Here is an 18,037-nt window from a genome sequence, read left to right as displayed (position 1 = left end):
TAGATTCGCCAGGACTGCGTCTTTCAAAGTATTTCTGGTCATATTCTGGGGTACCTGGATGGAAAATTATTAGATGAATAGCACTTACCGACAATGAGCCCTCCCTCACCCAATCTGGACACTTTTCTCGTGCTACAAATAATCTCAGGGTTCCAGCTCAGAGACTGACGAACGTCCTCCTGAAACTGACAGAAGTGGGACATCCTCCTGCCTCAGACAGGCAGGACTAAAGCAAATGAGATAGAGAGTTCCCCAGGAGATGAAGGATCCCTCAAACCAGGGGTCTGTAGGTCCAATACAAGACTTTGTTCAAGAGGGAAAGGAAGCAGATGATAAGAAGAAAACAAATAGGTAGTGAAAACACTTTCCAGGTCTCCCAGCTCGGCACCAACAACAATTTGGAAGGGGTGTTTAGAGTTTGAGCTTTGACCAGTCTGGGGAAGGTGGGGACTCAGGCTCCCTCTGTATGTTTTTAGGCAGTCTACTGTTTCAGACTGAACTGAAAGTGTGATGATTTGTTAATGATGCCTTCTCTCCCTAACCCTCCCCCGTTTACCTCACCCTCTCAAAAAACACTCACGGCATAATGAAGGGTTAACAGAGCCATCAGCTACCCCCCAGAGTTAGGGATTTCAACATTTAGATTATAGAGTATTTAAGATGTCAGAATTTATAATGCAATTTGAAGGATGATGATAGAGTACAAAAATATGTATTTTATGTTTATATATTTTTCCACACGGTTTATTTGGGAGCATTAAATCTGCCCCTCTGTCTTCAATGAGAGCACAGATTTTTATTAATCTATACCAGGAAGTTAAAGTTAGATTAATATATATTTTTATGGAGAGGGACATTGGGTGTAGCAGGATATTACTTTTGAACTATTCTTAAAGGGGCTTTTGGGATTTCAAAAAACTCTCAACACCCTCAGTACAAAGCTTGTACATAGACAAGCTGCAGTGTGAAAGGTTTGGTCAGAGCAGAATACTTGTATTACTTTTACCACAATAAGAAAGAAACACTTACGGGCCTTGAATATTTTCTGTCCAATTATATTTCAATAATCATGTTTCACTATGCAATGCTGGAACAGTGCGGTTCTTCATACTGTATATATAAAAGTAGTTGGTATTTAGGGGGATACACCTTTCTGGGAGCTTACCACTGTGTCATATTGGGACTGTGCAATAATGTCTTTCCCGATTTCAGTTAGGAAGGTCTTAACAGCCCTGGTTAGATGTCTCAGTAGACTTCATAAGCAATCCAGCCTGAGACCCCTTAAAAGTACAGCACAAGAGGTTTTTAATTCTCTCAACATAACAACACTCAACTTTTACACAGAACTAGTTTAACTGACTTGAGTTTATGGTTCGTAAGGCAGAGGAGATTCTAGTAAGTGAAATGCTTTGTAAGTGTTTAGAACTTAGATGGTTATGTATTTGCACACCTAAAACTGCTTTTCTTTCTTTTAAGGCAGTTCGCAATGTGTGCAGTTACATTTCCTCTCAGTCACTCAGGGAGATAGCTGGGCTCTCTGTTCCAGTGTTTTCATCAGTTAACCTAGTCCGACACCTTGCGCGGAATAGAAGAAGACCTTAAAACCTTGATCACAGTGTACATGTTCTTGTGAATGTTGTTCACAAAAGTATCAAAGGTTTGATCCCAGTCTAATATCAATATTATTACAGGACTTTTGAGCCTACATTTTTTAATAAATAGGATCTAAAATGTAATTACATTTACAGATGGATTTTAATCTATGTATCCTGTGTTGGTTTTGTTGTGATCTTTTGTTTCTTAATTTCTATCGTAGTCTGTCATATTTTTTCTTATCAGTTTAGTGTCCTCCTTTTTGTCTTGGAGAGTTGTTATTCTATTTTTTCAATAATATCTCCCTACATCTTTTCATGATACTTCTATTTATCATGTTTTCATTCTATTTTAAGATGATTATTGAAATCAATCTAGATTTAAAAAAATATATAATTTAGGATATATTATGAATATGAAGCCTAAGAGTATTTTTTAACACATTTAAGAGTTCTTGTTGTAGCAACAATGGAGACACAATATGTGGATTTAAGAATGTAATAAAAGTCATTTTACAATAAGTTGATGTTGTTTGTGTGCTTACTCATGTACAGTATTTAAACTTCCTAACCATTGGAATTGGGTGATCCACACCATTTTATTAGTTTTACAGATAAGAATATCAATCATATGGAATAAAGATAGGTCAATTGTTAAATATTTAACAAAATATATACAGTTAAGTAACATCTGTTGACAACAGAACAACCCAAAAACATGTACACTACCTTTCAAAAGTTTGGGGTCACTTAGAAATGTCCTTGTTTTTGAAAGAAAAGCAAAACAATTTGTCTATTAAAATAACATCAAATTTATCAGAAATACAGTGTAGACATTGTTAATGCTGTACATTACTATTGTAGATGGAAACGGCTGCTTTTTAATGGAATATCTACATAGGCGTACAGAGGCCCATTATCAGCAACCATCACTCCTGTGTTTCAATGGCACGTTGTGTTGGCTAATCCAAGTTTATAATTTTAAAAGGCTAAGTGATCATTAGAAAACACTTTTGCAATTATGTTAGCACAGCTGAAAACTGTTGTCCTGATTAAAGAAGCAATAAAACTGGCCTTCTTTTGACTAGTTGAGTATCTGGAGCATCAGCATTTATGTCACTTCTAGGTTAGACTACTGCAATGCTCTACTTTCCGGCTACAGCACTAAATAAACTTCAGTTAGTGCTAAATACGGCTGCTAGAATCCTGACTAGAACCCAAAAATTTGATCATATTACTCCACACTGGCTTCCTGTCAAAGCAAGGGCTGATTTCAAGGTTTTACTGCTAACCTACAAAGCATTACATGGGCTTGCTCCTACCTATCTCTCTGATTTGGTCCTGCCGTACATACCTACATGTATGCTACGGTCACAAGACGCAGGCCTCCTAATTGTCCCTAGAATTTCTAAGCAAACAGCTGGAGGCAGGGCTTTCTCCTATAGAGCTCCATTTTTATGGAACGGTCTGCCTACCCATGTCAGAGACGCAAACTCGGTCTCAACCTTTAAGTCTCTACTGAAGACTCATCTCTTCAGTGGGTCATATGATTGAGTGTAGTCTGGCCCAGGAGTGGGAGGGTGAACGGAAAGGCTCTGGAGCAACGAACCGCCCTTGCTGTCTCTGCCTGGCCGGTTCCCCTCTTTCCACTGGGATTCTCTGCCTCTAACCCTATTACGGGGGCTGAGTCACTGGCTTACTGGGGCTCTCTCATGCCGTCCCTGGGGGGGGTGCGTCACCTGAGTGGGTTGATTCACTGATGTGGTCATCCTGTCTGGGTTGCCCCCCCCCCCTTGGGTTGTGCTGTGGCGGAGGCCTTTGTGGGCTATACTCAGCCTTGTCTCAGGATGGTAAGTTGGTGGTTGAAGATATCCCTCTAGTGGTGTGGGGGCTGTGCTTTGGCAAAGTGGGTGGGGTTATATCCTTCCTGTTTGGCCCTGTCTGGGGGTGTCCTCGGATGGGGCCACAGTGTCTCCTGACCCCTCCTGTCTCAGCCTCCAGTATTTATGCTGCAGTAGTTTATGTGTCGGGGGGCTAGGGTCAGTTTGTTATATCTGGAGTACTTCTCCTGTCCTATTCGGTGTCCTGTGTGAATCTAATAGTGCATTCTCTAATTCTCTCCTTCTCTCTTTCTCTCTCTCGGAGGACCTGAGCCCTAGGACCATGCCCCAGGACTACCTGACATGATGACTCCTTGCTGTCCCCAGTCCACCTGGCCGTGCTGCTGCTCCAGTTTCAACTGTTCTGCCTTATTATTATTCGACCATGCTGGTCATTTATGAACATTTGAACATCTTGGCCATGTTCTGTTATAATCTCCACCCGGCACAGCCAGAAGAGGACTGGCCATCCCACATATGCTCTCTCTAATTTTCTCTTTCTTTCTCTCTCTCGGAGGACCTGAGCCCTAGGACCATGCCCCAGGAATACCTGACAAGATGACTCCTTGCTGTCCCCAGTCCACCTGACTGTGCTGCTGCTCCAGTTTCAACTGTTCTGCCTTATTATTATTTGACCATGCTGGTCATTTATGAACATTTGAACATCTTGGCCATGTTCTGTTATAATCTCCACCCGGCACAGCCAGAAGAGGACTGTCCACCCCACATAGCCAGGTTCCTCTCTAGGTTTCTTCCTAGGTTTTGGCCTTTCTAGGGAGTTTTTCCTAGCCACCGTGCTTCTACACCTGCATTGCTTGCTGTTTGGGGTTTTAGGCTGGGTTTCTGTACAGCACTTTGAGATATCAGCTGATGTACGAAGGGCTATATAAATACATTTGATTTGATTTGATTTGATGGGTTCTATTACAGGCTCAAAATAGTCTGTAATCGAACAAAGTACTTTCTTCTGAAACTCGTCAGTCTATTCTTGTTCTGAGAAATGAAGGCTATTCTATGCGAGAAATTGCCAAGAAACTGAAGATCTCGTACAATGCTGTGTACTACTCCCTTCACAGAACAGCGCAAACTGGCCCTAACCAGAATAAAAAGAGGAGTGGGAGGCCCCAGTGCACAACTGAGCAAGAGGACAAGTACATCAGAGTGTCTAGTTTGAGAAACAGACACCTCACAAGTCCTCAAATGGCAGCTTCATGAAATAGTACCCGCAAAACAACAGACTCAACATCAACAGTGAAGAGGCGACTCCGGGATGCTTGCCTTCTAGGCAGAGTTGTAAAGAAAAAGCCATATCTCAGACTGGCCAATAAAAAGAAACGATTAAGATGGGCAAAAGAACACAGACACTGAACAGAGGAACTCTGCCTAGAAGGCCAGCATCCCAGAGTCTCCCCTTCACTGTTGACGTTGAGACTGGTGTTTTGCAGGTACTATTTAATTAAGCTGCCAGTTGAGGACTTGTGAGGCGAGCAGGGGTTCCCACTTAGGTCTGATGCCCAAAAAATTAAATTCTTGTCAATTTCACCTAAAATATATATTTTTTTTGCTAAATAAGTAGTGTGTAGTTTCAGTTATTATAGCTATAGTACTACATGAAAAAAGTACTATTACAAAAAACACTGAGCATGAGAGAGTTTGAAGTGGTTTTCAACTAAAGTACTTGAGACTGAAGTAGACACATCGACAACTATTGAAAAACACGTATGCCACCCTGTGGGGGAAAAAAAGTGAACAGACCATATTGGCCTGCTCCTCTTGTGTGCGATAGAGGGCGCTGCACATTTGCTTATGGAGAGACGACTTGGAATGTGCAGCAAGCGCAATGATATGTTGGAGGTTTCGAGTTAACGGTTTGGTGCAGCTAAAAGTGTACACTGTGGATGTACTCATACCTAGTCCTAGAGTCTTTCTAGACCTATATGCACTTTATAGAGATCTGCGCCCTTGTTCAATAGCATTTCTAGTCACAATCGTGAACAGCAGGACATCCTCGTCGGCGTGTACTGTAAAGAAGAACGACTTTAACGCAATCATATGACCGCGGCGTACAACTATTTTAGCTAGTAATAGTTATTATATCACATTTAATCATATTACGGCAAAGGTGAAAGACCGGTTCCAAGATGTCTGTAGCGGGCTTCAAGAAGCAGTTTTATAAAGCCAGCCAGGTTAGCAAACAACTTTCCTCCCCTCCTAATACAGATTTGTTTCAATAAGTATTAGCTTGCTAATGTTAGTGATTTTACATAACAAACGGTTTAAAAAAATACATCATTATCTTAGTTTGCTAGGTAGCTAGCTTGCATGAACCTTTATGAAGTTTAGCTTGCTAGCTAAGCTACTGGCTCGGCTCAACTTGTAGTAACATTAGCTAGTTATACATAGCTCTCTTTTTTGTTAATGTTTTTGTAAGTTATTTAGCTAGTTATCAGTCTTAAATAATTTCATGGGCAAACTAAAGTTTAAACGTGGCCAGAACCTTCCAAAGAATGCATGATAAACTTGACAGCTAACGTTAGTTAGCTAGCTAGCCAGCCAGCCAGCTCGCAAACGTTAGTTAGCTACTTTTTATGTAACGTTACTTAGCTAGAATTTCAAGAAAAACACTTCGCAGGTAGTTAGCTATCCTAGTACCCCCAGCTAACAGTACTAGTCTAGATAGTACACGTGTCATGTCTGTCAGCTGTCACTCAACAGGCAAGTTGAGGGTGTACACACCTTCAGGTAACCCATTCCAATGTCCCTACTGTTACTAGGCTATCTAGCTGTACCCTGGGGATACCAGGGGCAACATGCTGTTGTGGTTTTGTTAGTTGGCTCGTAGAGCAGGGGTTCCCAAACTTTTTCACTCAGCCTCCCATTCTGCCGACCGTTGGCCCACACTTTGGAACACTCTTGTAGAGCATAGGCTATCTCTGCTGTAACTGATTTGATTAAAATTCTAATTTCAGAGTGTCAATATCTTGTTGGTTATGTAGACAGAAGATGGATTATTTAAATTTGTTTTCCTCGGTTGGAGCCCTGGCTGACCTGTTCTGAGGGTTGATACTGCTATTACTTTATTATTTTATTTTATTTGTTTTAGCATACTGAGACCAAGGTGTCTTTTACAGATGAGCCCTGAATTACATAAAATACATATATAAAAATACTAAATGCAAGCAGAAAGAAAAACACGGTAAAAAAAGGTCAATCTGCGTTCTGAATTTGCCTAGAGGCACCAAAACATCAAATTTCAGAGCATTTAGATTGTTCCACAAACAAGGTGCAAAAAACTAAAAGCTGATTAAAAAAACATGAGACCAAAGGAATTTCCAGAGTTAGCCATCCCTTAGACCGGGTGTGGTAACTTGTATGTCTAAAGTACAGTGGGACTTTTTGTAAAAGGGCTTTATAAATGAAAACATAGCAATGTGTCAACCTAATTTTGAGTCAGTCTCATCCTGTCCCTGCTGATCTCAGCAGGGAAGATTTTTGCTTTATACCCCAATATCCTTTTAGGAGCAGGCTCAGATCCCCTTTGGGGAGATAAAGAGGAATTTGAAGAGATAGGGAAAAGAGTCAATCCATTGGGAAGACAGAACGTCAAATAGGAAAGGAAGGGCCAAAACTGCAGTGTTTGTGCGTGCATGTATGTATGTATGTATGTACTGTATTTTTTAACATTTGTTTGCGTGCATGTGTTACAGGGGGCTAAGAGAGAGAAATTATGTGCGTTCTTCCTGATTGGACTGCAATGCAGTTTCATAGGAGTCAATAATGCCTGACGCCAACAAGAAATAGGACTCTCCCCTGTAAGGCACAAAATAATATGCTTATTCAGAGCATGCAGTTGCGTTGTCACTAGCAATGACTGCATGTGATTGTAAATAGGCCTACTTGTAGGAATTGGTTTCATATGTTTTCTGCAGCACTGTTTTTCTGTTCTTATGGAATGCAGGAAGTTGGCTTTAGGAAATGAATATGGCTGCACGCCCATGTTTTTTGTTTTTTTACTATCCTCTTTTCACATTTTACAAACCTGTCAAACATGGCCTACACATTATTCAACTTGTGTACGCACACATACCAAGTGTCATAAATAATACTTAATGTGACTATCGCTATCTGAATGAAATGCCTTTCATTGTCCTGCAGCATCACTAGTATACTTTGCAACATGTATAGGGAAGTTGGTGGGAATGTGAGAGGAAATGGTGGGTCAGAGTAGAATCTGCAGATGGCTGATCCTATCATATTCCCTCACAAAGGGAGCAGTCAGCTGAAGGATCATATGCCGCTCAAAAGTTTAAGTTAACATGTACAGTGGCATTGGCCCCTGTCACTTATAGGCTACTTACATATACTCTTTACACACAGACTTTACATTGTTAATACATTCTTGCCAGGGTAAGCCTTTTATATGTCCCGTGTGCATGCCAGCAAGTGTGGGACTAGACTTTTATTTTAATAAAACCATTGACTATACACCATCACAAAGAAATCCAGCGTTAAATTGTTTCTGGCAGGTCCTAAGAAACATAAGACTAATAAAATGTATTTCCAAAAGAATAAATGTATCTTAAGTTGAATTATGTTACTGGTTTGAGCAGCCTGTATGGCTATGCCATGCACATGAAATCAATAATTTGTTCATTAAACAGACAAGACACACTTGGGATACCCTGATCAAATTCAACACACACGCATTATAGGGTAAGAATATGATCTATAACGGAATAAAATACAAATATTTTTCCCACACAACTTGCGTCACAGCAGCAATGTAGAACTGCTCTCATATATTTAACATTTTTTTTATTAAAAGGTGATATTTTGAAATAAAGCCCAAGGCAAGCCCATACTTTTTTGATCCAACTTTCATCAGGCGCAGGATCTTACACTCAATGTGTCTTCATGATACCAGTGATAGAAAAGTACCCAATTGTTATACCTGCGTAAATAGAAAATGACTCAAGTGAGTAAAAGTCAAAGTATTTGGTTTTAAATATACTTAAGTATCAAAAGTAAATGTAATTGCTAAAATATACTTAAGTATGATGAAAAGTATAAATCATTTGACATTTCTTATTTTTATTTACTGACAGCCAGGGGCAAACTCCAACACAGACATAATTTACAAACAAAGCATTTGTGTTTAGTGAGTCCACCAGATCAGAGGCAGTAGATATGACCAGGGATGTTCTCTTAATGAGTGTGTGAATTGTGAATTTTCCTTTTCTGCTTAGCATTTGAAATGTAACGTACTTTTGGATGTCAGGGAAAATGTATGGAGTAAAAAGGACATAATTTAATTTAGGAATGTAGTGAAGTAAAAGTTGTCAAAAATATAAATGGCCCAAAAAACTACTTAAGTAGTACTTGCAAGTATTTTTACTTATCTACTTTTCACCACTGGCAAACATTTGGCGTGATGCTAAAGTTGGTGGGAAAATGCCTTGGTTTGAAAGGTGTATTACACACAGAGCACTAACTGATCAATTGTAAATTTGGATGCAAATTTCAGAAAATTTTGCTGCCAACTAACTGACCCTCATTAACTGGTCATGCATACACGGAAGGGACATCTTTAATTAAGAGCTTAATGGAAACGTTCAACAATAGGAAGCCTATCGTCTTACAGTCGAAACGTTATAGCCTATTATTGAGCATGCAACTCCTGTAATGGAAGTAGCTAATATACTAAACAAAAATATAAATACAATGTGTAAAATGTTGGTCCCATGTTTCATGAGCTGAATTTAAAAAAACAGACATTTTCCATATGCACAAAAGGTGTATTTCTCTCATGTTGTGCAGACATTTGTTTACATTCCGGTTAGTGAGCATTTCTCCTTTGTCAAGATAATCTATCTACCTGACAGGTGTGCCATATCAAGAAGATGTTTAAACAGCTGATCATTACATGGTGCCCCTTGTGCTGGGGACAATAAAAGGCCACACAACACAATGCCACAGATGTCTCAAGTTTTGAGGGAGCATGCAATTGGCATGCTGACTGCAGGAATGTCCACTAGAGCTGTTGCCAGAGAATTGAATGTTAATTTCTCTTCCATAAGACACCTGAAACATCGTTTTAGAGAATTCTAACAGAGATGAAAATCTGTTAGAAACGTAGAGAGGGGAATTTAATAGCAACAACTACAATAGGTTGCTAATATGACTAGCATTATTTAGAGTAAAGTAAAATGTTTAGGTTTCAACAATTATACTGCCTCAAGCTCACATTGCAGAGTGGAAGGTGACGCGCTGATAGCCTGCCTACAGTTGACTGTCGCCTAGGCACTCGAATGGCGAATGGGATGCAGGGCTTTAATTACGAGTTTGAGAAATAAAATAGTTTTTAATTGTGGCTATCAAAACAGTTTTTACCATGCGATTGCATTTAGAATTATTTTTTACGCAATGACTTGGCTTATAAAAGCGCATTACACCCCAGTACAAGCTTTTTGAGGAGCTGCTCTTATGCCATCTTACAGGGGATGGGCTATTCTGCTTCTCAAACTAGACTCTGTATGCTGTGTGCATGTGATAACATGCATGACAACTAACGAAAATACACAAGCACCAATTGAATTCCACAAAATTATGCAAATGTACCATTTTTATGACTGTATCCAGTATTGAAGAACTTGCTATTCCCAAGGACTTCCAGTCATTGCGCTAATGTTAGTTAGCAATTGATGTAATGCTAGAAAAGCCACTTCCTTCAAACTGAACGCAGACACATAAAATGGTATCTACAAGTTCTTCTGACTCTGGGGAAGTAGATAAAGGTGCTTCATTGCCAAAGTCTCGAACTATCCCTTTAAGAGTAAGCAAGCCTATATGAAGTGAACAAGCCTATGTGCCCTATGTGCCACACCACAACTACATTTCTGCTGTAGGCATTGGAGACCTCACACTATAAATCGCACATGCACAGCCATGTCTCTCAAATAATACATTCTTTGTAGGATGCTTTATTTCTAAATTCTCACGTTGCATAATCTCACATTGTGTGACTACATCAAGATGTATAGGCCTATCATGACATTGTATGTTCATTTGGTCAGCAGGTTTCCATTGTTCTTCACGGCCAAGTTGTCCCCTCAGGGTCTTTGGGGCCAGTGTGAGGCTGATGATCAGTGTGTGATTCCTTTAGGTGTCAGTTCAGTTCTGAAATGTTTTTCTATAATGTTGTGTAAAAGGAGAAAGCCTGGCAGCGGTTGGCCCATTGTTAAGGAGGCAGCTGACTGACTATCACGTAGTCTTGCTCACAATAAGATTACAATCACACCATTATCTGTGTAAAAGAGATGCTATTTTCAGGCGTCAGTGATGTGCTCTCCTCCCTCTTAATCTAGCTAGCAGTAGCAGCCGAGTATGTGGCCTTGTGTGTCTGCCTCACGGCATAGCTGAAATGAATCAATTTCTCTTGGTGTAGAGTTTAAAAATAAATAAATTATATACTTAAAAAAAACAGCTGTAGGCCAAAATATTTTATTCTAAGAACCCCCCCCCCCCAGGTCTATGAAAGGCTAACACAGCCACCATCCATGATGTTTTGACAACGTAGCAGTTTTGTGGTTAGGAAGACTCGAAGAGCTGAACACTCCCACCTGTTGATGGAAAGCAAAAAAATGATGGGCTAAGACACAGATTCTATTAGCTCAAGCACGGTAACTGTGGCTGTTGCTCTTTGTCCCTGCTCAGATTCCTCTATATGAGTCACGTTCCCCTCTCCTTTATCCCTCAGTCAGTGAACTTTCTACCCCAGATGCTGTGTGGGTTCAGGTTATCCATTCTCTGGCTTACACATTAGGTCCGGGATCAGTAGCAGCATGCACATTAAGTCATCACTTTGTTTGCTGCGTGTCCATTTCTACCATCAGATCTGACACTCAGTGTAAAAGCAGTGTACAAGTGTGGTAACAACAATTGGTACTATGAAGTACATATTTTCTGAACCGCCATAGTGCTTTGTTCACTCTGTGGTTTGCATTGGGCAAAGAATGTACCAATCATGTCCTCCCCCTGAAGTAGATAGGCATAACTCATTGTGGACTGTTTCAGTAAACCCAAATGCCACATGATCATCATTTTCACAGAAGCGAAAATATGATAATCTTGCTCTCACCAACCTCACTTTTTTGTGACTGTATTGAATGTTAGTTTAATTTAAAGCTGCAATATGAAACTTTTTGGGAGACCCAACCAAATTCGCATAGAAATGTAAGTTAGAGATCTGTCATTCTTATTGAAAGCAAGTCTATGAAGCGAGATTTGTTCTATGTGTGCCAGTCTATGCTTCGTGGTCTTAAGTTTATTTTTTTTGCATCTTTTACTTTCGGCTTTGTACACCAGCTTCAACCAGCTGAAAAAAACGAAATTTTGGGGGTAATGGAAAATATATTTCACAGCGGTTTAGATGATACAATGATTCTCTACACTATACTTGATTGTTTTGTGTCACAAACTGAAAATAGGCAAACTATTAGAATTTTAGCAACCAGGAAATGGCAGAGCCATTTCTTCATAGTGCATCTTTAATTACTGTAATCTAAAGGCAGGCTAGCTTCTGCACCCACCCAGTGCCTATAGGCAAACTAGTTTGTTACATTTGCAAAAAGGCTGAGAGAGGTAGAAATGCATAGCCTAAACATCTCCCCTAGTTATAGTGAAGCCCCTCAGTGGGACCAGTACGAAAATATATACTGTACACTCACTACTTACTGTAAGTCGCTCTGGATAAGAAGATCTGCTAAATGACAAAAATGTAAATGGCTGGTCATGTATTGGCCTCAGAAAGGGCAGGAGTAGTGGGTAGATGTTGTGCCTTGTCACTGGTATTGTCTGCTGCAGAACCATCCCATTGTCCCCACGTGCAGTTGTTTTTTTCCTGGTCATAATTGAGTAAGCTAGACCTTCCAAACATGTTTAGGACTGACATGGCAGAAAGGAGAGAAAATGTATGCTACTTGCATGACAAAGAATTACCGGTAGCCTATGGGGAAATAAAAAAGCATACAAACTCATGGCATATGATGTGCCACAGAACGTTTTTAAATTGGGATGGCTGACTACAGTACGTGACCTAAAACATGTTGCATATGTACTAAGTTTCCTCTTGAAAGGGTGCCTAATATGATTTAAATTAGAATAGTGGTTTACGTCACTTCAAAAACATTGGTATTGTTCAAATAAACATTTCCAGAAAGGGGTACAATCAAGACATCCAATTGCCCTGTGTGTCTTGATATACATTCATATTTGTTGTGTAACTGTGATGTCATGGTCATCATATGGAACTTGCAACAGGTCGAAGCTGAAAATGATTTATTGACGACTTTACTACTGTATTGTAGTCAGATACAGTAGTTGAGAGAGGATAATCTCTATTGTACATTTTATGAGGGAGGAAGCAAAACTAAACCAGAGAGGAGCGGTGGGATAGGGTGAATTTGTTTTACATGTGTAACGTGCAGGTATGTAAAGCAGTCTTTTTCCACAAGGTGGAAGAAAGAGATAGCGGAAGCTAGGGTAAACGTGTAGGCTGCATTTACTGCTGGATGGCCTGCCCTGCACACATATTGGTGTCTCACACGACAAGTTACAACATGTTGGGATGAATGTGACGAATGTCCTGTAGCCTGTGTTGAAAGTTCTGAGATGATTCACTACTCTACAGTACATGATCATTATAGAAATAATCCTAAAATAAACTGTACAGGATTCCAGCATCTGGTCCTTCTCCTGCATCTCTAGAATTCCACTTCAGAATCTGTACATGGTTGATGGAGGCAACAATGATCTACAATGTCTACAATGGTCTTTGTCTCTGCACAGGGGTGTATCTTTGTATGAGAGAATGAAGAACTTGTTTCCTACAGGGTTGTGTTTGATGGTGTCAGTCAGATCAGATTGAAGTCTGTTAAGATTAAACTGTTTTGTCTGCTATTAGAACCTAGACTCTTGTGAATGGTGGAACTGGCAAGCTGTATTTTCTTTAAATATGAGAAGTAAGATAACTATCATGTGTTGAGGGATCTTTCTGATCCACTTTTATGAACTGCACATGTATTGTGTAACAATGATCCTTTTCTCTCCCACTCTCCGCGCAGATGGTCAGTGAGAAGGTCGGCGGTGCAGAGGGAACGAAACTGGATGAAGACTTCAAAGATTTGGAAAGGGTATAATGCCTCTGACTGTACATTTAAAGACCAGTACCTGAAGTAGTACTTAGAATTCAATATATTAGGCCATATATATAAAGAGTTGGGCCATTGTGTTTTCTGTTTCAACGTTCCTAGAATAGCCCTTTCTCCTCCATAGACGTTAAGTAATTTTTTAAACCTTTATTTAACTAGGCAAGTCAGTTAAGAACAAATTCTTATTTTCAATGACGACCTAGGAACAGTGGGTTAACTGCCTGTTCAGGGGCAGAGCGACAGATTTGTACCTTGTCAGCTCGGGGGTTTGAACTTGCAACCTTCCGGTTACTAGTCCAACGCTCTAACCACTAGCTACCCTGCCGCCCCAATAAGCCAAATACATTTAAAATCAGTTTTTCACAATTCCTGACATTTAATCCCAGTAAAAATTAATTCAAATCAAATCAAATTTTATTTGTCACATACACATGGTTAGCAGATGTTAATGCGAGTGTAGCGAAATGCTTGTGCTTCTAGTTCCGGCAATGCAGTAATAACCAACAAGTAATCTAACTAACAATTCCAAAACTACTGTCTTATATACAGTGTAAGGGGATAAAGAATATGTACATAAGGATATATGAATGAGTGATGGTACAGAGCAGCATAGGCAGGATACATTAGATGGTATCGAGTACAGTATATACATGAGGTGAGTATGTAAACAAAGTGGCATAGTTAAAGTGGCTAGTGATACATGTATTACATAAGGATGCAGTCGATGATATAGAGTACAGTATATACGTATGCATATGAGATGAATAATGTAGGGTAAGTAACATTATATAAGGTAGCATTGTTAAAAGTGTCTAGTGATATATTTACATCATTTCCCATCAATTCCCATTATTAAAGTGGCTGGAGTTGAGTCAGTGTCAGTGTCAGTGTGTTGGCAGCAGCCACTCAATGTTAGTGGTGGCTGTTTAACAGTCTGATGGCCTTGAGATAGAAGCTGTTTTTCAGTCTCTCGGTCCCAGCTTTGATGCACCTGTACTGACCTCGCCTTCTGGATGATGAACAGGCAGTGGCTCGGGTGGTTGATGTCCTTGATGATCTTTATGGCCTTCCTGTAACATCGGGTGGTGTAGGTGTCCTGGAGGGCAGGTAGTTTGCCCCCGGTGATGCGTTGTGCAGACCTCACTACCCTCTGGAGAGCCTTACGGTTGTGGGCGGAGCAGTTGCCGTACCAGGCGGTGATACAGCCCGCCAGGATGCTCTCGATTGTGCATCTGTAGAAGTTTGTGAGTGCTTTTGGTGACAAACCGAATTTCTTCAGCCTCCTGAGGTTGAAGAGGCGCTGCTGCGCCTTCTTCACGATGCTGTCTGTGTGAGTGGACCAATTCAGTTTGTCTGTGATGTGTATGCCGAGGAACCTAAAACTTGCTACCCTCTCCACTACTGTCCACTATCCATCGATGTGGATAGGGGGGTGTTCCCTCTGCTGTTTCCTGAAGTCCACAATCATCTCCTTAGTTTTGTTGACGTTGAGTGTGAGGTTATTTTCCTGACACCACACTCCGAGGGCCCTCACCTCCTCCCTGTAGGCCGTCTCGTCGTTGTTGGTAATCAAGCCTACCACTGTAGTGTTGTCCGCAAACTTGATGATTGAGTTGGAGGCGTGCGTGGCCACGCAGTCGTGGGTGAACAGGGAGTACAGGGCTCAGAACGCACCCTTGTGGGGCCCCGGTGGAGATGTTGTTGCCTACCCTCACCACCTGGGGGCGGCCCGTCAGGAAGTCCAGTACCCAGTTGCACAGGGCGGGGTCGAGACCCAGGGTCTCGAGCTTGATGACGAGCTTGGAGGGTACTATGGTGTTGAATGCCAAGCTGTAGTCGATGAACAGCATTCTCACATAGGTATTCCTCTTGTCCAGATGGGTTAGGGCAGTGTGCAGTGTGGTTGAGATTGCATCGTCTGTGGACCTATTTGGGCGGTAAGCAAATTGGAGTGGGTCTAGGGTGTCGGGTAGGGTGGAGGTGATATGGTCCTTGACTAGTCTCTCAAAGCACTTCATGATGACGGAAGTGAGTGCTACGGGGCGGTAGTCGTTTAGCTCAGTTACCTTAGCTTTCTTGGGGACAGGAACAATGGTGGCCCTCTTGAAGCATGTGGGAACAGCAGACTGTTATAGGGATTGATTGAATATGTCCGTAAACACACCGGCCAGCTGGTCTGCGCATGCTCTGAGGGCGCGGCTGGGGATGCCGTCTGGGCCTGCAGCCTTGCGAGGGTTAACACGTTTAAATGTCTTACTCACCTCGGCTGCAGTGAAGGAGAGTCCGCATGTTTTCGTTGCAGGCCGTGTCAGTGGCACTGTATTGTCCTCAAAGCGTGCAAAAAAGTTATTTAGTCTGCCTGGGAGCAGGACATGTCTTAGGTCAGTTAGGATCACCACTGTAAGAATGTGAAATGTCAGAATAATAGTAGAGTGATTTATTTCAGCTTTTATTTCTTTCATCACATTCCCAGTGGGTCAGAAGTTTACATACACTCAATTAGTATTTGGTAGCATTGCCTTTAAATTGTTTAACTTGGGTCAAACGTTTCGGGTAGCCTTCCACAAGCTTCCCACAATAAGTTGGGTGAATTTTGGCCCATTCCTCCTGACTGAGCTGGTGTAACTGAGTCAGGTTTGTAGGCCTCCTTGCTTGCCTCCTTCTTTTTCAGTTCTGCCCACAATTTGCTTTATAGGATTGAGGTCAGGGCTTTGTGATGGCCACTCCAATACCTTGACTTTGTTGTCCACAACTTAGGAAGTATGCTTGGGGTCATTGTCCATTTGGAAGACCTGTTTGCGACCAAGCTTTAACTTTACTGAACCTGACTGATATCTTGAGATGTTGCTTCAATATATCCACATCATTTTCTTCCCACGTGATGCCATCTATTTTGTGAAGTGCACCAGTCCCTCCTGCACCAAAGCAATCTCACAACATGATGCTGCCACCCCTGTGCTTCACGGTTGAGATGGTGCTCTTCGGCTTGCAAGCATCCCCCTTTTTCCTCCGAACATAACGATGGTCATTATGGCCAAACAGTTGTATTTTTGTTTCATCAGACCAGAGGACATTTCTCCAAAAAGTACGATCTTTGTCCCCATGTGCAGTTGCAAACCGTAGTCTGTATTTTTTATGCTGGTTTTGGAGCAGTGGCTTCTTCTTTGCTGAGGGCCTTTCAGGTTATGTCGATATAGGACTAATTTTACTGTGGTTATAGATACTTTTGTACCTGTTTCCTCCAGCATCTTGACAAGGTCTTTTGCTGCTGTTCTGGGATTGATTTGCACTTTTCGCACCAAAGTACGTTCATCTCTAGGAGAGAATGCGTCTCCTTCCTGAGCAAGTTCCACAGACATGTGACTAACAGAAATTGAATAATGTGTCCCTGAACAAAGGGGGGTCAAAATCAAAAGTAACAGTCAGTATCTGGTGTGGCCACCAGCTGCATTAAGTACTGCAGTGCATTTCCTCCTCATGGACTGCACCAGATTTGCCAGTTCTTGCTGTGAGATGTTACGCCACTCTTCCACCAAGGCACCTGCAAGTTCCCGGACACTTCTGGGGGGAATGGCCCTAGCCCTCACCCTCCGATCCAACAGGTCCCAGACTTGCTCAATGGGATTGAGATCCGGGCTCTTCGCTGGCCATGGCAGAACACTGACATTCCTGTCTTGTAGGAAATCACACACAGAACGAGCAGTATGGCTGGTGGCATTGTCATGCTGGAGGGTCATGTCAGGATGAGCCTGCAGGAAGGGTACCACATGAGGAAGGAGGATGTCTTCCCTGTAATGCACAGCGTTGAGATTGCCTGCAATGACAAAAAGCTCAGTCCAATGATGCTGTGACACACTGCCCCAGACCATGACGGACCCTCCAGCGCCAAATCGATCCCGCTCCAGAGTACAGGCCTCTGTGTAACGCTCATTCCTTCGATGATAAACGCGAATCGGACCCTCACACCTGGTGATACAAAATCACGACTCGTCGGTGAAGAGCATGTTTTGCCAGTCCTGTCTGGTCCAACGACTGTGGGTTTGTACCCATAGGCGACGTTGTTACAGGTGATGTCTGGTGAGGATCTGCCTTACAACAGGTCTACAAGCCCTCAGTCCTCTCTCAGCCTATTGCGGACAGTCTGAGCACTGATGGAGGGATTGTGCGTTCCTGGTGTAACTCGGGCAGTTGTTTTTGCCATCCTGTACCAGGTGTGATGTTCAGATGTACCGATCCTGTGCAGGTGTTGTTACACGTGGTCTGCCACTGCGAGGATGATCAGCTGTCTGTCCTGTGTCCCTGTAGCGCTGTCTTAGGACATTCCAATTGATTACCCTGGGCATCTTTCTTTTGGTGT

General features: G+C 41.8%; 1 protein-coding gene across 1 annotated transcript in view; it reads left to right on the top strand.

The window, feature by feature from the left end:
- Positions 1-5,179: 5,179 nt before the first annotated feature.
- The window catches only part of LOC110521480 (endophilin-A2), a 34,565-nt gene continuing 21,707 nt past the window's right edge, over positions 5,180-18,037 (top strand). Inside the window, exons 1-2 of the mRNA XM_021599057.3 lie at positions 5,180-5,658; positions 13,594-13,662. Of these exons, the coding sequence (XP_021454732.3) occupies positions 5,614-5,658; positions 13,594-13,662 (114 nt within the window). The 5' untranslated portion in view covers positions 5,180-5,613. The remainder of the gene's footprint in view (positions 5,659-13,593; positions 13,663-18,037) is intronic.

The sequence above is a fragment of the Oncorhynchus mykiss genome, chromosome 4 (assembly GCF_057628025.1).
Source record: "Oncorhynchus mykiss isolate SJ-2025 chromosome 4, ASM5762802v1, whole genome shotgun sequence".
NCBI classification, from domain to species: Eukaryota; Metazoa; Chordata; class Actinopteri; order Salmoniformes; family Salmonidae; genus Oncorhynchus; species Oncorhynchus mykiss.
This window is presented reverse-complemented; position numbering and strand designations above follow the sequence as displayed.